The following is a 24,244-nucleotide window of genomic DNA, read 5'->3' as shown; positions in this document are numbered from 1 at the left end:
GATGACTGCGAACTTTAATGTGGTATCGCATATGTTGATGTTGTTGTTGTTATTAAATGTGTGGTAATAAAATACTTTGTCAGAAGACAATTCAGTCCCTTGAGCCCAGTGTGAAAACAGGAAGAACGTGAGAGTATAACACTATTGGCAATAATTTTCACCCGTGCAGTTGCCGTCACGTGACATTTATTGTGTCGCTGAGTTGCTCATTGTCACCATTAAAGAGAGGCATGTTTTCCTCCCCGACCTTTATTTTAGGCACATCTTTTGAAGGCTTGCGAGTAATTGTGTCACGCGACCGCACCTCCGTCAGCACTTAGTGGTTTGATATTTCCATCAGCATTATTGATCGTTGTATTTAATGACTTCTCTCATCTGCGAACCAAACCTGAAGCCGCAGTTCACCAGGATCAGGCTTGAGAGTGTGCGGGAACAAAAACAGGCCCGTTTAGTTTTTCTGATGTTCCATCGATCCAGGTGGAAGATGGATATGGAGTGTCTGACCTTTCTCAGATGTGTTTTCAAAGATTTTTCCTTTTATAGCTCAGGAATAAATCACCAGGAGGCAGCAGCGCCATGATTGACATCAAGGAAAGTTTCTTCGAAAAAGTGCTAAGTTCTGAAATGAATAATCATCGACTGTGATGTGAGTGTCGGCAGTTTCGGCCTGATCCTGGTGGCCACACGTCTCCCGGGACTTCAGGTTCTTTGAGGGGTTTACTACTCATATCCTCTTGCCGTCTGCCAGCTCCCCTCGGGCCAAAGCTCTGCTATCCCTCCAAAACCCTGCTGCTTGCTTGAACTGTGCCCAGGTGCCGGTCCAGAGCTGCTGAGAATTATCGCCACTCTTCGTCCAAACACAGAGCGAGGAGCTGTAATCGGCTGAGGAGGGAAGAACAGAGATGATTTATGAACGGCGGCTAAAACGCCTCAATTACGTTTTAAAAAGCTGCAGCATAAAATTCCCCCAAATCCCTCTACTTCTCCAAACACTGAACCGTTAATGACAAAATCCTTGTTGGCCTTGCTCCACTATTTCAAGACATCACATCTGGACCAGAATCAACTTACTGTCTGGGTATAAAATCCACATATTTGAAAAATATGACAGTTCTACGCGTTTCACGCCAATCTTTAGCCCCTTTTAGATCAAATATTTTGCCAGCTTTTGGGTTCTAGAATTCCTGTGAGGCACATCACGACAGGTGCACAAATCACCCACATGAGGATCATTTGTAAAATGTTTTGAAATCTCTTTAATGGAATACTAAGCCTTGAGGACCAACCCCCAAACTTGGTGTGAACCTGAGACACTATAGCAACCAGGAAAGTATGAATGAAAGTTACTAAAAGATTACTGCTCTTTGTTTTGTCAATTAATTACGATAAACATGAATATCATGAACGTGTTTTCATCTTTGGCCTCCTCAGATTTGCTAACTGCTCTAGACAATTCATATATATTCCAGAAAGTGAAAGTGAAGCGACGGGGCAGCTGGATTGCCTCAGCTTCTTGTCCTGTCGCATTACTTCCATCCGTTGACAACTGAACTGAACATCATGTCATGGGCTTCATCCAAAGATGAAGAAGTGATACAGATGACCGCATGACAGAGAGAGTCGCTTACATTTCCTATTTTTGTCCCTCCCTGCAAACCAAAAATGAGCCTTCAGTTTCCATTTTTGTTGATGTGACAGAGAGGGAACGTGTCCAGCAGCGGTCCAGAGGGCATTTGTAAGTGGAAGGGACTGTTAACACAGGAAGGTGGCAAATGTTAAAGCTCATCCAGAGTTGAAGCAATGCCCGAGTCACAGCTGATGTTGGTCAGAGCAGCAGAAGCAGATTTATCACTTTCTATCTGCTTGGTGATCAATCTTTATGTCACGTTTTAGTCTTTCGATCATGCAAGTCTTTCATTCTATAGTATAAACTTAGATGTATTTTGATTCAAGAAACTCTCAATAATGATATTAGCAGCTACTTATACTCTGTGGATGTGGACCCAGGATTCAAACTTAATATGAGGTTAAGAATTAAAAAACAAGGATCATAAAATTCATGTCGGAGTCTATACAATTTACAACCCAAACATCCTTGTCAATGTAACAGCGCACTGCAATCACTCTTTACAGCTGTTAGGATGGGATGTCAGTGAGGGAATCATCATTTATGATACGAAAGAACACGGATGGAAGATTGATTGAAGAGAAAAAATTTCATCTCGGTGGAATAATTGAGAAAGTCATTACCCAACACAAAATTAGGTGTCAATATTTCCCATCAATTGAAATGTACCAGCTATGTCATGAAACAGAATTTATTATTGCAAAGTGACTGGGAATCAGTACATAACGTGATGATGCGGGTCTAAATCAGCCACAACAGCTGAACTAAAATAGGTTCTTGACATGTAGTGGGCCAAAAAATACTGGCTTCATGATGCCAATGGTCATGACTTCCTTCAATGTGATAACCATCTCAGACTCCAGGCATTACAGGCAAATAGTGAAGGGAGCGAGGAGGAGCATAGTGGGGCGGAATTTGGGTAGGTTGAAGATCATTCGAGCCTTGTGTATTCTGGATTGTGGATGTCATATGATGGGAGGAGCCTGGACCAGGACTCATGCCATCTCCTGGCCCAGTTTGTAACTGACCCTCCTGATGTTGTGCAGCATAATTACCCATGAAGAATTGAATGCTCAGTATCATGGTACCTTGTGGTATTGATAGGATTTGCAAGCGGCAATTGAAATGTGTGTCACCACACTTTATTTGTCACGGTGGCTACATAGCACACACTTAGGGACAGGAAAGGTTCTTTATATGACACTGCTAAACAGTACAGAATCAATCCAGACCCTTCTTTCTGTGGCTAGCTCCACCAACCATCCACCGTTTGTGCTTATCCACCACTTTGACCTTCAGTGGCACCACCTGACGTTTACAAGGTCCTCTAGTTTATATCTTCCCTCATTACAAAGTTGACCAGCGGCTGCCGTTTTTGTGTAAAACTACATTACAATATTGGTTAATCTGTCCTTTTATCAGACACATTAGCCCCAGTTGAATTCACTGCACAGACAAGAAAAATTTAAATTTATTTATTCTAATGTTAAAAGAGGTGTAAACACTTTTTTGTCATTGATTTGCATTTATTTCTTTTAAAAATTTTGCTTATGTGGGCCCTGGAACCATATGTCGCCCAATTTTGGTTTGCCTTTTTGTCTCTTTCAGATTTGCCTCCTCTGTGATGGCCTCTCCATTTTTTTTATTTTATTTTTTTTATTTTATAGCAGCTTGTCATAGGTTCCTCTACAAGGCACCACTGCCTGACAACACCAGCGTGAGAGTCAATTTGCAAACAGAAAAATGTTCCATTCGGAAAGCTGTCATTATAAATTGACAATAAATGACATCTGGTACGTTTCCACTGTGAAAATAAACATAAAATAATAAAATAAAACCAACTCTAACAACAAAGCGCAGGACTTTCTTTTACAGAGACACAATCCTAGCTGACATTGGAGGCTCTGGTGCTTGGCTGCAGGCAGTCCAGAACCTTTCCAACCCAAATCAAAATAATATATCTTTCTGAACAATATGAGAAATCAAGTCAAACTGTGTCATGAAGTGCAAATACTTGTGAGTATGTTCCTCTGTTTATTTGCCGTTCATGCTATCATCTGTGAAGACATGAATCCATCAGCCACACAGGCTCTGACTCCCAGGTTGGTGGAATAAAGAGAATATGAGATTTGCTCAGAGACTGTTGTTGTTCAGACGGGGAACCAGATCCTCAGTAGAGGATCGGTCCCTAGAGTGAAACTGAATCCAAATATTTCCTTTTGTTTTGTAGTTGGTGCTGAATTAACAGAGGTGAATCCAGTCCTTTGTATTTGATAATCAAAGCAAGAGATGCAAACAATGCAAGTGCAGTTCAGTAACATATTTCTAAAAAGTCCCATTTAGTGGAGCAAGGGAACGAGGGCATCCACTATCAGGTCACGTGCACCTCGAAAAACCCATCAATCAGCAGTGACATTGTCACTGCCAACATAGTGTTCACTCGATCCCTTTTTTGTCTTTGAAAGAGGCATATTTATATGATGTTTAACTGAATCATCTTGGATCACTCTGATATCAGCTTGTGAATTTCCAACAACAGGATGCTGCCACAAGTCGGCTACAAGAGTTTCTGTTGCTTCCAAATCCAGAGAAAGGGTTAGATTATTTTCAGGGCAGGCGGGGCTGGGATTAAACATGCTCGCATTTAATCTCGATGTCGACACCAAAATGTTACGTAAATCCACTTAAAGCCCAGATTACTGTGAGTTCTGGCCCAAAATCCCATCACAGCGATGTCTGAGTCACAGACGAGTGGACACATAAGGAAGTGTGTGTGTGTGTCTGTGTGTGTCTCGTGTGTGCCAACTGCCAAGGTACTTCAAAAGGATGCGGAAATCTAGACAAAAGAGGATTTGCAGCCGTTCACATTTTCATCTCGCCACATCACAGTGGCTGCTGCCACCTTAAATCTTTCAGCTTCTCACAAGTCTTTGAATTTTTCACACATCAATACATTTTATATTTATGCCATGCGACGTATTACACATTCTGAACGACTGGTGTGAAAAACCTTTGATATTTTGTCCGAAGTTTTTGTTGTTAAATGATAATGTGCAAATGAATCTCTACTTGTTTACTTCCACATAAACTGACCACTCATCGTCACAGTGTCTCCAGTCTGCCCTGGCACTAGTGACTTTCTAGTATTTCTGTAGATTCAAAACTGAATAAACACTTCAAAGTACTGCTGGGTATTTTTTTGGGAGTGCACATGTCGTGGCATAAGAAATGTGAGTGACTGCCGACAGTTTTTGGTGCTGGTTCCGTACAGAGTTACGCTTTAAGGTTATGAGCTCTAACTAAATTTACTGTGCCTGGTAGGAATGTGAGATTTGACCCAGACTCTTCTGTCTTTGCAGAAAAAAGGGAAGATGCATTATCAGATCGCCGTCATCATCAACTTCCTAGGTCACTGCATCTCCATGGTGGCGCTGCTCATTGCCTTCTTCCTCTTCTTGTGTTTGAGGTGAGTAATGCTGCCACCGTCGTCCAATGATAAAGATCATCGTTCAAAACCCCTTCAGCTGTACGATCCACCCTTCCCCCGTCTGACAGATGCACGGGTGGTAAAGACTGATAGAAGAGTGAAAGTCATATCTAGGTGGAACAATTGGGGAAGCCGCGGACAGGTCAGTGGGAGCTCTCGGGGACGAGCCATGGAGGTGCAAAGGCTTTCACCGGCAAGTCCAGACAAACCATGCGTTAACGAGAAAGGTCTTAGCACCCTCGACAGCTGGGGCTGTTATCGATCTCCCCCACACCACCAGGGAGCGTGAAAAGCGTGAAAGGGCACAAGAAAAAGGAGGCGCTATGGGACGGCGTTTATGCAAAAGCTGTGTTTGAAATGGTCTCAGCAAAGTGAAGGCATTTATTCCCCATCTTGCTGCTTTAGTTATGAGATTGGGTTTGGGAGTGCTTAAGAGACGGAGCTGCCAGAGTGATGCAGAGCGAGGCTGACATCCCCCCGGAGAGTGTCGAGGATCCAGACTCAGAGAAGCAATCGCTGAGTCCTGAGATCAAGATCCTGTGAAGAGTTTGTCCCGAAATGTCGCCGCAATGTCTGTGATTCACCGGCAGACCTGCTGGATGTTTGCCCCTCGAGCTGCGGCTGTAGACAGATGAAGGATTTAGGTTCAAATCCTTTGAGAATTAGTAATTGCACTATTGATTTCTCGACTCCGCTTCTTTCCCACGGCGGCGCCTTTTCTCTTGTCTAATCACTTGAACAGCCCAAACTGCTTAAGAGTCACAATAAAGAGCCGAAGTGAAAGTGCTTTCCAGGATTCTGTTCTCTTTATGTATCTTTGAGACTCTTCACCAGACATTATTGACCATCCTTTATATTGAAAGAGCGATTTGTCCAGAACATCTGTCCAGTGAAACTTTTACATGAATTACATTTGGCTGTAGGGGTGGATTTGGGGAACCCCATCCATGTCAAAATGTAGCTGCAGAGAGCACCCTTCCTTCTCCTCTCTTAAGCTTTCATTTCAATGGCAACATTAAAAAAATTATTCTGGAGTAGCAAGGTACGAGATGTGTTATTAATGAAAGATCTGACAGCTGTGCAGGTTAAATATTTATTTTAATGACGAGTTCCAACATGGCCATGTGTCATCGCTTCCGCTCTGACAAAGCGGAACAAGCTTCCTACAGATGGTGCCTACACACGTACTGTTCAAGGGTTACTGTATCTCTTCCTACCTTGTGAAGTAAACAGCGAGCAGGTTAAAACCACAATATCATAATATATGGCCTCTGCCACAAATGGAGTACATTTATTAACAGCTGTCGCCAAATAGAATGCTCGCTCAATATTCCCACACTGCACTGCAACATTTCCTGCTGGAACAGTGCAGTTAGTTCTAAAATGTCTAGAAAGTCTCCATATTGTATTCAAAGTGCACTACACTGTCCGCAGCACATCATCCGCGGAGTGTTAGATTGAGCTGTCGATTTCCATACCAGAAGTGGAAAATTCTATTTTTGGCCTCCAGCATATCCCATCCCTACTCCACCAACACTTACGTTAGAACGTGAGAACGAAGGGGACTACATCAAACACTGAGTCATCTTGTGCCTCCTAGTGAGTGTCCTCTTAATTAACAAGCATCCCACCTAACGGACGCCGCAGCCGGAGGTGGTGAATCCTGGCCACAGAGCCGGTCAGTGGCATGGTGGGGCAGTGGGCGGAGATTTGCTGCCGGACGGATGGTCAACGTTTGTTTCTAATGAAGCAGCGAAGTAGAGTAAGCTGGAGGCCATGGTTGGACTTGCCATGTGCTCATTAGCAGGGGAACTTGGAGGATACCTGTTAGCTCTTCCAGGAACTGTGACAGTGTCTTGGAGCAATGTTGCATCGCTAATGAAGTTGCTCATATCTGCCCCAGATATAAAGACTCAAGAGACCTTTGAGAATAACAAAATGATAAATTGCTCTCATTGGCTGGGAGAACGGTCGCCAGCTCAGTTCTCTAATGTCACCAAATGTCCTCTTGTTTCGTGTATCTTGAAACGCAAAGTTTGTACCAGTTTACTCACGTGGAGAAATGATCATGAAGGCACATTGGTCTGCATCTTTCAAAGTTGCAAAATTGTGTGTGTCCCAGTTAGTACTTTCAAATTCAGTTTCCTTTTTAACTCCCTGAAGGTACGTGTAAAGAATTTATGACAGTTATTGTCTACGCCCTCGTGTTGAGATTGCTGTGTGTGGGATGCATCATCATGTGAAAATACGTTTTATAGAGAACTACATCTGTTGGTACTAAACTGAACTGTCTCCACACAAGGACCAGTGCAGACAGAGGGGCACTAGGGGTAATTGCACTTACCCAAAAAAAAATCTGTACATGCCAAAGTTTGGTTTTTAGGTTGCTGTTTTTTTAAGAGTACATTTATTGGGACAAGTCAGGAAGCAGTCGAGCATTTTATTTCCTGAGTCTCTGTACTTCCTGCCACCACTATTCACCAAACTGTGCATTTGTTGCGCAGCCAAAAGATGCTTGTTCATTTCTCTTATGGCAATTTCTTTGTCATGTTGATGGTTTTACAGCTCCTATCACACTTCTTTTGAAGTTTTTTCAGAGCTTACTTCAGTTGACTATGCTGATCCGTGATACTGTGACTAATGTTAACATGGAACATATAATAACATATATAAAACATAAATATATAAAACTTACATATTGTGTGTATGGTAAACAAAAACGCCACAGCTACAGTAAAGCTCTAATAGCAAAAGATCGTAACAGAAGCGAGTCAGTTTCAGAAAAGTCCGAAAACTCGCTTCATTCTCAACTATTTCTGGCATATTTAACATTTTTGGAATTGGTGATTTGTTCACGATCTATAAAAAAAAAAGCTTATTTTCTCAATAACAATGTGTACTGAGGTGATGATCAGGTAAACAACTTCATATTTTACAAAAGAGGAAACGTGATGTTGCTTATGATTCGTACAAACTGAAGCCATGACCCGAGTGCAAGTCACATAGTATATGTGCGGGCAAATGAATTACGGAGTGGTATCCACATTGTCACTAGTTTTAGGTCTATCCCTGTCAAACCGTCCTGGATCTTATGCCGCACTTGTGTCAGTTCTGCTTCTGCTCGCTCAGCACAAACCCTGACAGAATCATGACGTGACGCGTGCCGAACATTTAAGCTGTCATTCCCGCTTTGCCAAGCAGGAAGTCGCCTTGCTGATGATGCCGGGAGCTGGTGACAACACATCAGCCGGCGTCCGCCCACTGTCTATTTCTGTCTGCTGGCTCCGAGGCAGCTGTGCAGATTTTAATTGTTGCCTGAGGTCCACTACTTAACGACATTAAAACAAGATGTCGGACCTTCTCATGGACAGGCAGCATCTTTTGATTAACAGCCAGCGAAACGTGGCCTCCCTCTTCTATTTCTCTTCTTGGTGTCAGTTCCCAGCTTGTAGTAGCAATGCAGCAGCTAAGTGGCAGCAACTGAAAATTCAGCGGAAAATACAGCTCAAGATATTATAGACACACTTTTGCTCTTATGGTGGCCTCTTTAACATGCTGAGTCTCTGTAAGATGAAACATCTGAGCTCGTAATTATTTCATTTGACGTATACTATATAAGATATGGTACAGAGAGTTTATGCAACTAAGCGTGTCCTGATAATGCACAAGAATTCATCCATGTCAGTGGTATTGCGTAAGATCTGAACATCGACTTATTCATCATGCTGTTATCATGTGCCGTCATGTGGTTTTTGACTCTACAACTAGACCAAAAGTGTGTGTGCTTCAACTGTCCTCAAAATGTTCTATTCTCACTCACAGGAGCATCCGCTGCCTCAGGAACATTATTCACTGGAACCTGATCACGGCCTTCATCTTGAGAAACGCCACCTGGTTCATTGTCCAGCTAACCATGAGTCCGGCTGTGCATGAGAGCAACGTGGTCAGTATCTCCTCCACCAGCTCCAGAAGGTTGTGATGTTCACATGATCATCCTGCTGGATTTATTTATACCCCACTTTCCTGCATTGAAAAGATGCCACACAAAGTTTTGTACTATATCAAAGACTCACAAGATAAAAGAGTCACACAGCACAGGTACGAGACGCATTGACGTGTGTTTGCATAAATCCTGCTGCACACCCATACACGCATCGATGCACGTGAGATTTATGCATTCCTTCCACATTCCAGAAAAGAAAAGAAGGAATGATAATGGGAAATGATAAAAACCGAATAAAAAAAATTTGGGGGCGTCTCTTCCAATAATAATAATAATCATTTGAAAGGCACTGACAGTGCACATATTTTAATAACACAGCTTGCCATTAAATGAATGTGAAGTGAACAAAATAAATGAACTGGCAACGTGACTGCAAGAAATAGATCACAACAGATTAGATGGACTGAATGAATGTGACAGAATCAGCAGTTTAAAAAGACAAAAGCGTGGTTAAATAATGATGCTGCTGCCTGTAAAGGAGGATGTGTTCTTCACTCAGCACAGCACCAAGGTTGCCTCAGTTCGCATGACATTGATCAGGTTTCAGGTCGATAAGAAGCTGCTTGTCTCGCTCGTTGAAACACAAACATATTGAAGCTGTTGGACTGCTGAGATTCAGCGCAAGAACCCCAAGGCATCATGGGATATTTTCGTAAAAGGGCTGTGCTTTTCATGTTTGTTGAGTGGTTCACTTAGGTAGTGTTTATTTAGTTGGGTTAAGGTGTTTTGAGAGTTTTAATGCTGATATAATTCCCCCACACAAAGAATAACTGCCATAAACTGAAGTAATGTTGCTGGCACTCACTAATGACTAACTTTAGTATGCTACACCTCAACAGATGATGAAAAAGGGAAGAACCATAGACATAGCTTTGGGGAACACCTCAGGGCAGAGATATTGCTATTGATAAATTGTTGCCAGCTTGTGAGAAATGAGTGAAATTGGAAAGAAAATATTATTTTAAAAAATAGATTTAAAAAAAACCAATAATACTTATTTAGATAAACATAATGAAAAGTGTCAACTTTCACTCGAATACAGATTATAAATGTTCTCATACTGTAGGAATTTCGCTCTTATTCCCACTAATTTATCTAGTTTGAAGTTGGCGTCAGCTGTTTTTTTTTATGATGGGCCACTCTCATTTTAATATTTATAATGAGTGAAATGGCTCCTCTGTGCTGTCATATTCACGCTGGAATAAACACGGGATATCAAGAATCCACTCTCGGGATGGGGCGACCTTCCTGAGGTGTTGGTTAGCACATTTTCTGCTCGGTTGATTTTCTTCAGGATGCAAATTGAATCACTGTCTCAGTCGTCGAATTTCAATGAGCTTGATTTCCAATATGTCTATATGAAAAAAAAGAGCACGGAGAGTCGGACTTTAATAAACTTCAACGATCATCTCATAATAGATGAGCTCTATTGGTCTGGAAGATTAGAAGGTGGTCGATTTTTAATTATGCATCCCTGCAGGTCTGTTAGTGCTGGACAGACAAACGTGTGAGGTAAACTCTTCAGATCAGCTCAGATTTGAACTCGATGGGAACGTGAAACAAAGCCAAACATGGATCGAACTGTGCCATCAGAGAAAGTGGAACGCGGCTCTCCCACTCGCCTGACTCCATCAAAGTTTGTAAGATTCAAGCTGTGAGTGACGAGTTTTGGGAATGAAGGCAGTGTTCCATATTGTTTGATAAGGGTGTTTCTGGCTGTTGAGTTGTCTCAGCAAAAGAAGTTTGTGTTTTCTCCCACAAATCTCTGGAGAAAGGAAAACTTCTGACAGATTCTGGCTTTTGATGAGGGAAGAGTGAAAGTCTTCTCCACCGTGCCAGTTGTTGAATGGAGTTTTGCAGGAGCAGTCCTGATCAAGCATCAGGGTCCCACTTGTGCTAGGATTTTGAATGCATGTCCATGGTGAGCTTTGAAAGATCTGATGTTTGTAACCGTCATGACAGATTCTTCAACCCCGCATAAATTTACGACACCTTTCTGGTGATTTTGAAACTCATTTGAAGGCATTTATTCGAGGTGTGACAGAGCAGAAATGGAAGATAATACTGGGTTTGAGCTGAATGACAGAACAGGGCCAGAGTGTCTTTGGAGGATGGAGGTTACAGTCAGGCTGAGAGCAGGTCAGGACAGATTCATCTTCAGGCACATTAGAGAAACAGGTCAGAGGCTTCTGCCGAGGAGAGAGCAAGCCAAGTCATGAGCACGCTAAGGAAAACGTGGACTTGAAACAGATTTGTACATTTATATTATGTTATATATTATTATGTAAGCAGCTGTATGGCTAATTTACATGTGTCTGTGAAAACATACTGTATCAAAAAGAGTTGGGAGCTCAAACCTTATGGCTATAATGGAATGTAATTATTTTGCAGACTTGTCTATAAAAAAAGTGTTATTTTTACTTTACATTATGCACAGCATACTCAGTGCTACACCTCTGCTCATGCTTGCTTTAAGTCTCAACCCACCTTTGTTGATGCAAGAATGAAACACTGCGGACCTCCTTCATGGATGTCATCTAGCCATGTTTATACAATTACACATACACACTGCTTGTTTGTAGCATGTATTTCTAAAATTAATATTTTGATTTTATATATATATGTGTATATATATATATATATATAAAGACAAAGGTTGAATTATTCTCTCTCCTGTCCCAGCAGGCTAAATTACATGTAAAAGCACCAATTGCATATTCAATTCAGCAAAAGGACCAACTCAGGTTTGCTCTCTGTTAAGCACAGTTGGAGATGCAAAGCACATGACCAAGCAGATTGTCACGTGCTTCAAACTGGCAGTGAATCATTAAATGTCCTCTATTGGTTCCACAAATTAACTCTCCATCGCCCCCTGCAGGTTTGGTGTCGCCTTGTCACCGCATCTTTCAATTACTTCCACTCCACCAACTTCTTCTGGATGTTCGGCGAGGGATGCTACCTGCACACCGCCATCGTGCTGACGTACTCCACCGATAAGCTGCGCAAGTGGATGTTCATCTGCATCGGCTGGTGTACGTACACTCGATTCTGCGGAGGGTGAAGAAGCACACCATTAGCTCACATCAGTAAACATCTGTCTAATGTCAGAGAAGCGTAATCCAGTCTTTGAATGAAGAGCAGTCGGGAAACAAATATTCCATATTTGGTTTAGCTGGAGAACTTGGTGATTCCCCCTTCCTCCTCTCCTCTACCTCATTCAAATCCCTGTCTCTCTATTTTGGGATCCTTCTCATCTCCTCTGTGTTTCCCAATCTCTGCTCCCTAATTCTAACCAGAGCTGAGTGCTTTCTCTCCGTCTTCCTCATGTCTTCCTTGGTGGCAATTTCGCTAAAAGCCTCAGCTCGCGGAGAAAAAAAAAAGGTTTTCAGCCTCAGATCCCGACAACTGCTTGAATGGAAGAGTCAAGAAATACAGCAGTGAGTCAATCTGCGAGTTAAGTATTTATTACAGCAGATAGAACTGCTGGTTGCTCACCGGGCCTGGAGGCCTGTGATGCTGCACAGATGGGTATTGATGTTTGACCCGCTGGAGACTTGTTTCTGATCTGGTCAGGCGGTGCTTCATTCACCCTGGTGTTTTTGAAGTTAGGTGATAAGCCTGTTAGTTTTTAACTTTACTTTTATCCTGATGACACCACAGGGTTTGATGTGAGGGCATGGATGAAATAGATGTTGGAGGAGCTTGATGCAAACTGAATCAGGTGATTGAACATTCGCTTGTATCTAAAAAAAAAAGTGCCTCCTTTACAGTCATCCATCCATCCAGCTTATTAAAGATCAACCAACTATCAACCAACTTGTCAGTGTTAGGTCAGTGTGGAGCTAATGTCCCTTATATGCTCATCTGCTTATCTTTGTCATAATTTTATCAGACACTCTGATTGAATGCAATTGACTGTAATGTATTTTTTTTAAAGACATTCTCCATGTCTGGATCCAGACTGAAGTGCTGGATGGAGGAAGTGTAGCTGTTGATGTTTCGGTGTCATCAGGATTGAATGTGACGTCTGGGAAATATGTTGGAGCGGAGTTCAGCATCACCCCGCTTCACGCTGTCAATCTAAAGAGCGCACTGTGGAGATTAGCTGCTTTGTGCTGGCTGGATTACATTTTCCCGGGAGGAGTGTGAAGCTACTGTTGGGAGAAGAAATGGCAGCGCATTTCCTCAAGTGCTGTGAAAAATAAATAAGACTTAATTCCATTTGCTGCACTTTCACTCACGTAGATGAGAGCACCCGACGAATGTGACAAGAATTCACATTTATCACGTAATTCAGGACTGAGATGATGGAATCTCCTGAGGGTTCAGCAGCATGCCGATGACAGGAGATCGTAAATGAAGCGGAAACTTAGCAGCAAAGTGACACGGCGGCTGCCAAGGTCTCGGAGCTCCTGTTAGATGTGAGTCATGGCTCGTTGGTTTGATTTATCAGTCCACAAATCAGTCAGAAGATCCGTCCACATTATCGTCAACTTCATCCAAGCTTGTGTTTCATTCACAAAGATATTTTCGGCAAGTTGTGCAGTGCTTCTGTGTATCAGGCAGGTGCAACAATCTCTTTGACAGTTCTTGGCAGGCACTGGAGCCACACCACTGAACAATGAGCATCTTAGAATGCAGCGTGAAATCCCCACGCTTCTTTTTTGTAAAGTGAAAGGCAGGAAAGGACTTAAAAAGATTGTGTCGCCTCTCCCTCGCAGGTATACCGTTCCCCATCATTGTGGCGTGGGCCATTGGAAAACTCTACTATGACAATGAAAAGTAAGTCTCCCTTCTTTTCTTTCTTTCATTGTATTGGCTTTTTAAAAAGCACAAGAACAAGATGATTCACAATAAGAAGACCGATTTCTTTCAATCTCATTTAGCTTGTCAACATTCTGAGTTGTACTGTACCATCTGTGACATTATAGAACACTTAGCTTTGAATGGATGTCACCCTTGAAACCTGTGACAGCAATTAAAGCTGTTGAAGGAGAAATGCGCAGCTTTCAATACATTATCCCACCTGCCATTTTGAACGTAGAGTTTAGCAGCTGTCCTTCAACAGTTTCTGTGTCCTAATTCTGCAACAAAGAGTGTATCAGACCTGCAACTAGGAGTAGCTTTAAATCAACTAAATTCATAATCTTAATTCACTGGTGGACTTCTAACTCTAACATTGCATTACTTTGCTTAACTAAATGTATATTTTACATGAATTACTTACAGCCATAGTTGTGCAACTACATATAAGCATAAGTAAATGAAGCACTGAATTGACACATGACACATCACTATATACACATATATAAAAATGCACTCATTTCAAGGGACTCCATTATTGACAGATTAAAGCGGGAACGCAACAACTGTATCCACAAAAAAAACCTGATTAAGGATGTGACATTTTCTGGGGACTCCTACCGAGTTTTCCCCTGGACTGATCATGGACATTGTCGGTTTTCATGGCAATTCTAAAGGATTAAAATTAACTCTCAATGCGTCTGCCTGTTTACTGCCCCACAGAGATCGCTGAAGTGCTTAATTTCACACAGACAGACAGTCCACAGCATCCGTTTCATATAAGATTTCATGAATAATATCACATGAAAAGTGCTATAATTGATGCAATGCCTAACTTCTCACCATAAAAACAGCAACCATTTATAAGCAGCTATTATTTGCAGTAATAGTTTAGACACACTAAAAAGAACAAAGACAATTTCGACCAGTGAAATTGCTCTGAGGATCAAAATGGTAAATACATTTTATTATTTTTCCAACACCCAGAACGTGTTAAAAGAGGTAATTTCATCAGATGTGCCATATGTGTCGTCCTTCACAGTGCAATATTATAAGTTTGTCTCCTGCCTGAGTATATACAAAATCCATTAATGTAAAACACATACACACATGAAACATATTTCAAAATATTGCAGTTTTCTGGTGCCATATGTTTTCCCATAGATTGTGTATACGGTAATATATTCAGATATATGGCATAATAAATGAATTAACTCCATTTTTTTCACCTTTGTACACATAAGTGTTCACATATGTTGCAGGCATATATTGTATTTGAAAATAAGTGAAATACATGTATAGTGTATGCCATACTATTGCCATAAAATTGTACACACATGGCCACACATATGGGATCCATTCTGTTTTGGACCTTTCAAAGTTCAGGGCTTCAAAATTTGGATATGTTGTGATGAATTTAGAAACGTATGCTTAGATCTGAGGTGTTTTCACAAAATTATACCACAACCTCCTGTAAAAGACTTCAATCTTGAATGGAGTTGAGCTGTAAATTCAAGAGACACAATGCGTCATTGGGCTGAGAGGCACTGTAGAGTTCAAAGAGGAGACTGTTAACCATCACACATCCACTGATGGAATCCACATTTAATATCACAGTATTGATTATTTCATTTCACTGGTCATCACTTCTGCCGGTACGGGTCACTCCTGAGCCACCAAGTCTATTGCTTTTGTCACGGAAGAAATATTTAATATCTCCTGGCTCGCTCTCAAGCATCCTGACCAGAAGCCAGGACTGATGCTGAGCTGTCATGGCCGTGAAGCGAAAATACAGACGAGCCAGAACTGGACACATCTCCTTTGTTAGGATTTTGTGCTGCAGCTTTTACCAACTACAAACCTTCACAACAATCCTCCACATTGGTTGTGAGGTCTCAACAGTCCGCCCTGTCACATCTCCTTTATTTGGGGAACCAGGCTCAGTCCAAGTCCGGCTGGTAGCAACCCACGCTTCCCTGGCTGAGATGCACCGTATCTCTGCTGCCAAGTGCTCCGGGACCTGTCCGAGTGCCTGAAACGATGAGGCGGCGTGAGGTATCGCCTGCAAACTTGGAAAAGGACAGTGAACTAGACCACCAGCTGAATACATCATCGATGAATACGCCATCAGTCAGCAACAGGAGAGAGTCCTGGCTGAGTCTGAAATCCTACAGAGAATGTTTAGGACATCCAACTGAGAATGTGGTCCCGGCTGTTTGTGCGATTATGTGAGATCTGGACATGTCATTAAAATGTACCCGGATCATGTCTCCCTTACACACCACCCTGAAGGCCTGCCAGCCTCCAATACGGTCTCTAATGCTACTGGCTGTGCAGTGAAATTCCCACCGCCTCTGTGAGGACTGCTTCGCAACATCCACAACAACAACAACCAGGGTGGATGGTCGAACGCTCAAACCCTGAAATCATCAAAGGGCATCGATATCACACTTCTCCATTAGGCTGCGTTTTGTGAAGTTCTACCGGTAACTTAACAGAAAACCACTTCAGCAGAAGTAAAAATAAATATTCAGAGTGTTAGATGAACTTTTAAAATTATATGACCTTTACTGTATTTGATTTTTGATTATTTTATGGATACTACTTACATACACAAAACAATTCAAGCAAAGTCAGTGGTTACTATTTTTATTCTGGCAGTCATTAAGCCCTCTTTACATTGATCCCATAAACTCCAAATTCCTGTGTCCGGAAAACGTCCTTGCATTCACCAGTGTGGTCTGCCTGATGATAGGAGGAGACTCAGGAGCCCCCTTTCTCTCTCTTAGTGTCAGCTCATTATATTTTTTGAGGTGGCCTACATGCTTTTTCTGTAACAAGGACAGAAAGACAGGAAATAAGAAAATAAACTTCAGCCTGTCCAGTGAGAATTCACAGAACAGTAAGAGTTGAATGAGCATTATTTTCATACATCTTTGCCTAATAGAAACCTTTGTCAGTGCAAACTTGCACAGGGTAAAGCCAGGTGATTATTGCTCGAGTCTGCGTTGCTTAATTTGGTAATGACATCTTGAGTCAGCTCTGGGGCAAAGTCATTTCAATTCCACAGCAAATCTTTTACTTTTCACTGAGACTGTTGAAGACTGACAGTAGACTATATTAAGATCTACCCGCGAGGTCTAACCACCATCTTGTGAGGAGATTCAAAATAAAGGTTCAGTGAGATTGATCATATGGATCACAATGTTTAGGAATTCATCCTTTTTTTCCTTCTTTGGAACCGATACTTGTTTGGTCCACTCTCACGATCTTGATCAATGTTTCACATTAAAAAATGATGGTGACTCTTCTCATTACCTCATGAGTTCTGAATAAATCAGTCTTCCAAGTTTCTCAAGAATAAATACTGAGCTCTGCCTGTTTCGCTGGACGACCTTCAGAAGTTTGAGTGGCTGCTAAAATGAAGCGAATCGGTGTTGAGTTTTGCCCCAAACAATTGATGGCAGAAGCATTGCTCCTCCAGGTTGGAGCTGCTCCACTTGAGCCCCCTGCCAACAAGGTCCAAGTCCGTGTCCACATCAGATGACATGTCCTGGCAGAGTTAGAGTTGCACTCGGGACGTCCTATATTGATCCACTGTATGAGAATCCCTGGGAGAGTGATCGATTGTGTGTATAGTCCAAACAAGGTTGTGACTCACTTGGAGTCCTACAGTGGAATACTTGTTTCAGAGTTTTAAAACCACCTTTCTATTGTAGTTCATGCAGTTATCACCCATGTTAAACAAACACTTTGTGCATGCAACATTTTTTTCTTCTTTTCAAATGAATAAATCAAATGTTTTGATCTCATGATGTGATACCTGCACTGTTCATATTGCAGGTGCTGGTTTGGGAAGCGAGCAGGTGTTTACACTGACTACATCTATCAAGGTCCAATGATCCTGGTGCTGGTGGTAAGATTGTCGCTCCGAAAACGTTTTGTTTTCTATTTAGACATTTGACATGCTTTGAGGGCAATGAATGAGAGAACATTTATATTTTTCTTATTTTTAAAATGATTATTTCCTTAGCTTGAAATATGTGGTATTTTCACCCATGTCATTCACACTTTTTTAGCCATTTAATATTTTGTGTTTATTTCTTACTTTTCAACTGATGTGATGTGCTTTATTTGTTTAGTTGTTTTTACATTATTGTTTTTTAAAATCAAAAGTTGACTATCTATCTGTCTGTCTGTCTATCTATCTATCTCTCTATCAGGAGTAAAATATGTCTGTAGTTTACTTGGGTTTTCAGTTCATCTCCTTGTCTTCGCAGATCAACTTCATTTTCCTCTTCAACATTGTGAGAATCCTCATGACCAAACTCAGAGCGTCAACCACGTCAGAGACCATCCAGTACAGGTACTGTGATAGAAGTCAGAGGTCACTGTGACAGTCAGCAGTCTCATTTCCATTTTTTCCTCCTCCTATAGGAAGGCAGTGAAGGCAACACTAGTGCTGCTCCCTCTTCTGGGAATCACTTACATGCTGTTCTTTGTGAACCCAGGAGAGGATGAGATCTCACAGATTGTCTTCATCTACTTTAACTCGTTTTTGGAATCATTCCAGGTAATGTGGCTCCCCTCGACCCTCTCGAAAATGATGTCATGAATTCTCTGAATGATTTTTAAAAAACAAGTGTTTGATCCTCCCTCTGCTTGTGTCCCGTCAGGGTTTTTTCGTGTCAGTGTTTTACTGCTTCCTGAACAGTGAGGTGAGCGTTTAACTTGTTTTCTTTTCTGTGCTCTTAAAGCCATGACTCATTGCTCCACCCAAACATTCATTCACAGCTTTCGTTTTTCACTTTCTCTTCCTTCAACTGTGGATTTATCTGCGCATCAATGTATATTTCGACTTCGCTACCCATGGCTCATTAAAACCACTGCGGACCATCTCCCCACTCTCATGTTCATTCATCCATACATCACACATCGTCATCGTCAGCTGCTCCTGCAGGAGTGACCCACGCTGATGAGTGAGCATTTAGCTGTCATTATTCCATTGGGCACTAGCAGCTTAAGCAACTGTAGCGCTGACGTAGACAGCGATTTGGCGTCTTGTTTCCCGGTGGAGAGGCTGAGGAAACAATCACTAAGCTCACCAGTGACGATGACACAAAACTCTTAAAGGCTTAGTCGGCCTTGGGTGGACCAGGGGCTTCAAATCTGGATCACTGCGCTTAAGGCTGACACATAAGAGCTGCAGCATTGTTTGGATCTGTTTCAGAGGATCAGCTCAGGGTCTTCATCATGATTAGAGGACGAAGGGAACTATTGATTCTGAACCAGAGAGGCAGTGTTTTGCTTTCCTAGTGAAACCACAATGTATTTCACACTGGCAATGTTGAATAGGAGCTTATTGTTGACATCGATAATTCCAAACATTATCAGAGCTCAAAGTCTGTTGAAAGGTTTGTGTGGTCCTTTCAGTTGGTGTGTGTGTCGCTGCATTTATTCTGCTATGATTTAATGCAACTTTTTAAGGCTGGGAAAAGTTGAGTTGTCCAGAGTTCTTTGCATGACCTTGCTTCATCTCCCCGTCCAGGTGCGCTCAGCAGTGCGGAAGCGCTTCCATCGATGGCAGGAGCAGCACTCCATCCGTGCTCGGATGACCCAAGCAATGTCCATCCCCACCTCCCCTTCACGGGTCAGCTTTCACAGCATCAAGCAGTCCACCTCGCTATGAGATGAGAGCGCCCTCGGCAGGGAAACGCCGGCATCATCACTCCTCACTGGTGCACCCACACGGAGCTGCAGGGGCGGAGCCTCAGCTCCCCCCATACCTCACTGACTTTCAGCAGCAAAGGACACTGCAGACTTTGTGGAACTTGACTGATCTGAATATGGAGCGATCAGAACTCACTGGAGCCGCTGGGCCGCTCTATGCGGAATTGCTGCTTCATCATCATCATCATCTTCACTCTCTATAAACTAGGCTCCTGTTCCTCAGCTATCCCTCACTGCTGCTCCAAGCGACTTTTCAGGAAGTAATGATCACATTCCAGGCCTGAAGAGTTTCGTTCCAAAAACCTAAATCCCCAACACATTTGTGCAAGCCGAGTTGAAGTCCAGCAGGTAATGAGCTGAATCTGGAACCAACTCAGGCTGGTGAGTGTGTATTACCTCCGTTGTCCTTAATTCCTCTGATGCTGCAGCTACCCACCACACCTCTTTCATTAATCCCCAACTCGCCATCACCCGAATATTTTCCGTCTTGTGTTCCACTGCAACTGAACAATTCCTCCTCCTTTTCTACTGCAAAAATGCTCTGTGAACCAGGGTCAGGACATAGTTTATCTGTCTTGTTTCTCAGGATACAATTTGGTGGCTCTTGAGGTCAAGACAACAATGCCTCCTTGTCTTCCGGTGGTCACAATTGGAACAGACTTTGAACGGATTGCTAGTCTCTGGAACAACACTTGAGAAATGGAACAACCTTGGTGTCCTTGGGGTGGTTTTGTGCACAGCTTCGTCTTTGAGGACAGGATACTTCCAGTGATTCAGTCCGAGTGCAGAAAGACCAATTCCATTTCCACATATTCCAAATTGCCATCCAAGTTTAGACACCTACTTCCAGTTGAATAGAGATGATGAGTCATTGTCTACTATCAAGTCTGTTTCAGTTGTTTTTTACCACTTGTAGTTTACCACTGGACAAAGTAGAGGTCTAGCCTTGGTTATAAGCCTCTTTTTTTCCAAGAGGCTGGAACATCCCTCGATAATTGGCAGTCTTAAAATGCAGTGTTCGCTCTGAGAGGAGTACACTACCTTTAGATGACAACATTTTGGGACGAAACTCTTGGGCAGAACAGCAGATCTTTCAACCAGCATCATTGGCCTGAAAAGGTTGCCTCCTGGAGGACACTCCGGGATCATTCAGGTGTCGACGTTGCTCACTGGTTAAATGTAAATATGAGTAAAAGAGTGGCCAATTTGAAGCCAGTGCTCACGGATAACCAAAAACACTGTTAGTCTCTGTGACACCATGTGATCAATGCCCACATTCTACCTTCAGTGTTTCACCACTCACATCCTCATTATTCTCCCCTTTCCTATTTGTTTTTCCTCATTTAAGTCACTTGAGGTTGCAATGTTCACACTCGCTTTGGCTGTTTGGGGAAATTGGTGACGGTTTTAGTGGAACACTCTGAACAATTGCTGGACGAAGCCGTGCTTATCCTGGGTTTTCCTGAATTAAGAAATGACATGATGTTGTTTTTTTATTGTTATTATTTTCAATGTCATGTGAGCTGATGTGTTGTTTCTGCAGCGAAAGATACACTTACACATGGTGAAATATGTGAAATGTTATCCACAATATTTATTGTTATTTATTTTCCATATTATTATTTTCATACTTGGACAAAATGTGATGAGAAAATAAAGTGTGACTTGCATTTGACGCTTACATGATGAAACTGTTTATTTTGTTTTGTCAGCTTCTGTTTACCCCTCTCAACGCATGTAGTCAGGAAGCCAACCAGATAATAGCATTTACTAGAGGCTTCTTGCAAGGCTTCAGATAAATTACAGATAAGGTTACGCTTGCTAATGTCTTGAAATTATGTTGTATTATTCATAAAATATTTATGGGGCTTAGCTATGTGCCAAAGTAGTTGATGATCAAGCAAAAATTTCAATATGGGAGTCAACGGAAAGTGTTTTGCTGGATGGCGAGAGAAGAGCAAAAGCATCAGACAGATGTTCATGTCTTGAATATTACTGCATTGTTTTTGTTTTTTTTTAACTTGATGATGGAGCAACAAGACAGGTAGTTTTGTCTACACTTATTTTTTTTACTTTAATGTCAGAGATGTTTTGATTCAATGCCAAAACACTACACTTTTCCATCCGGCCCAGATCCGCCGTTGCCTCTGACTTCCCTCCCCCGAGACCGAGACGCAAAACATACTGATCCTTTTTGGACGTGTGTGTGTGTGTGTGTGTGTGTGTATGCATGCACCTGCTTGCCTGTGTGTGCGTGCGTGTGTCAGAGCTTTTAACTAAAACTCTTCTGCTCCAGTGAACCTCCACTTGTCCCTCTCAAGTCCCAGACTCATCCACTGCTTTTAATCTGTGATGTCATCAGTTCTTCTGTGAAAGAAGGGGGGTGAGGGATGCTGGGGAGGGAGGAGGAGAGTCTGGAAAAGGATCAGTGGATGGAGCAGAGTGGTGATAAAGGGAATGATGTGAAGGAGAATGGAAACCAGGGAATGAGAAATGGGAGGATGAGTTAGGAGGAGAAAGTTGAGGGCATCGTTAAAAGCAAGTGAGGATGGAGATAAAGAAAGGATCAAAAACCTTGAGCAGAAGTGGGGGAACTTGAAGGACAAGAAGACGGGAGAGGGTAGTTATGAGACGGAGAGGGGACAGGTTGGTGATGCGGACACTCGAGAGGAGCTTCAGAATAAGAGGACGAGCAAGACTCTGGCGCTCTCCTGTGGTGGCTTTTTTGTGGGGTTGCGTCGGTGAGGGACGTCCACCTCAACCATATTGTCTTCGTCATGAAACAATTTATAAATCAAAACAAAACACCAAGGAACTGCTCAAGCATGTAGGCATCACATTTTATTAATTGTAATGAAACAGTGCTCCACCTCTGCCACTTTTCATTGAAAAATATTTGCGTCGATGCTCGAAATATCTCTAGAAGTTAGTGAGATGATGATTAAATAATAATTACAGATGTGTTATTTAGGTTTTTTTTAGTTCAATCGTGTCGCTATGTTAATCTGTGCTGTATTCATGAGCGACTAAACAGAGCTTAACAAGTTTTATTTATTCATCCATTTTGTGCTTACGCTTGTGAATCAACTTCAACCGAATCAACCGAGCCCGAAGAACGTGTGCTGCCGGTTGCTGCCATCCAGTGGTCGGTTCCTGTACCTACACATGTCGTTTTGCCGCTGAGGGGAACCAGAAGGTTCTTGACTCAGGACCCCTAGCTGTCTCGTCCTGCTGTCGCTAGTGGCTTAGTGGAAAAACGAAGCAAAATTCAACTAGAAGTATCTCGTACACAAATAGATCAGCACAAGCAAAGAAAAAAACATTCAGGTTTGGTTCAAGTCAGCCCTGCTTTGTGACACTTGGTGACACTTTGTATACATGGTTTTCCTCAATACTTACTGACTGAGATCTGATGAAGGGGAGCTGTATCAGCCTGGGTAAAATTTGAAACATACTAGCATGTATGATGGAGCATCCTCTACGAATCCTAGATGATTTTCTGTCTCGGTAATCAAAGAGGGTTTCTCGCTTCTAAACCTTGTTCGACTGCAGCAACATTATCAGAACAGACTCCAGCCTCACATGACCATTTCCCATTGTGAGTGCTCAGTCTAAGTGACTGCTGCCTGCCTGTCATGCGTAACTTTCCAAGTTGACCTCTGGCCAAATTGTAGCTACGAGGACTGCGATATCTTTCCCCAGTACATCAGCAGGGCTGCAAGTCTCTGATCAGTCCACCTGACTCTGAAAACATACAAAGTCCCTTGAGTAGGTCATGTCCTCCTGGTCAGTAGACCTAAATACTACTGCTAGAGCAAGCTGCAAATACAACAAGAAGACTATTTTCTGAACTGTACACACTGGTTCACATCTAGTGATGTGAACCAGTGTGTACAGTCTGGTCACTGTGCCAACTGTCAGAGGGTGACATACAGTATGTGGAGGTAAAGAAGCATCCCACCTTCATTGATGTGCAGGCCAGTCAGTTTATGGTAAAGGTGCACAGCAAAAAACATTGCAACTGTCATTTTATAATAAGTACGTTTATCCACGTAATCTTATCTTCTCTCAGTCTACCGCATATTTTACTATGATTATACTTAACTATTTGGTTTATCCTATGTTAATGTTGTGTGTTGCCTAAATATATTTCAAATTGACTGAAAACTAATATTTCTATTTAGATATGCTTCATCCTTTTGAATGAAGCATAATAATAATTTGAAAATAATCCACCAGCAAGAAGACGTTTCATGTTTATCGAAGGGCATCAGACTGATGCTTGTTGTGTGATTGGTTGTTTGCTGACCCATTGACTCGTACCCTGACCAGATGGGACCAACAGAACATTATTAGATGAGCGTACAGTTGGTTGAGTCAGAGAATAAACAATGTCAAACCACTTCCAAACTAATCCTCGTCTTTTAACCTATACAGTATCTTAAATTAACCCTTTTATAATAATAAGTATCTGCTGTTGGAGAGTGCATGGTCATGGACATCCACTTTTTTTGTCCAGCAAACCCTCCTACAACAGCAAAACTGCTTTACTGAATCGTAAAAACTGTGCTACTTACCGATGAATTGGTTGAGT

The 24,244-nt window shown here is 42.2% G+C and overlaps 1 protein-coding gene across 1 annotated transcript in view; it reads left to right on the top strand.

The window, feature by feature from the left end:
- The window catches only part of LOC128756470 (corticotropin-releasing factor receptor 1-like), a 69,589-nt gene extending 48,280 nt beyond the window's left edge, over positions 1-21,309 (top strand). Inside the window, exons 6-14 of the mRNA XM_053861018.1 lie at positions 4,987-5,093; positions 8,937-9,057; positions 11,996-12,149; positions 13,839-13,899; positions 17,764-17,836; positions 18,201-18,286; positions 18,358-18,493; positions 18,597-18,638; positions 19,469-21,309. Coding sequence (XP_053716993.1) covers positions 4,987-5,093; positions 8,937-9,057; positions 11,996-12,149; positions 13,839-13,899; positions 17,764-17,836; positions 18,201-18,286; positions 18,358-18,493; positions 18,597-18,638; positions 19,469-19,609 — 921 coding nt within the window. The 3' untranslated portion in view covers positions 19,610-21,309. The remainder of the gene's footprint in view (positions 1-4,986; positions 5,094-8,936; positions 9,058-11,995; positions 12,150-13,838; positions 13,900-17,763; positions 17,837-18,200; positions 18,287-18,357; positions 18,494-18,596; positions 18,639-19,468) is intronic.
- Positions 21,310-24,244: the final 2,935 nt, after the last annotated feature.

This window comes from Synchiropus splendidus, chromosome 1 (assembly GCF_027744825.2).
Source record: "Synchiropus splendidus isolate RoL2022-P1 chromosome 1, RoL_Sspl_1.0, whole genome shotgun sequence".
Lineage (NCBI taxonomy): Eukaryota > Metazoa > Chordata > Actinopteri > Syngnathiformes > Callionymidae > Synchiropus > Synchiropus splendidus.
Note: the sequence above shows the minus strand (reverse complement) of the source record. Positions and strands in the feature narration are given on the sequence as shown.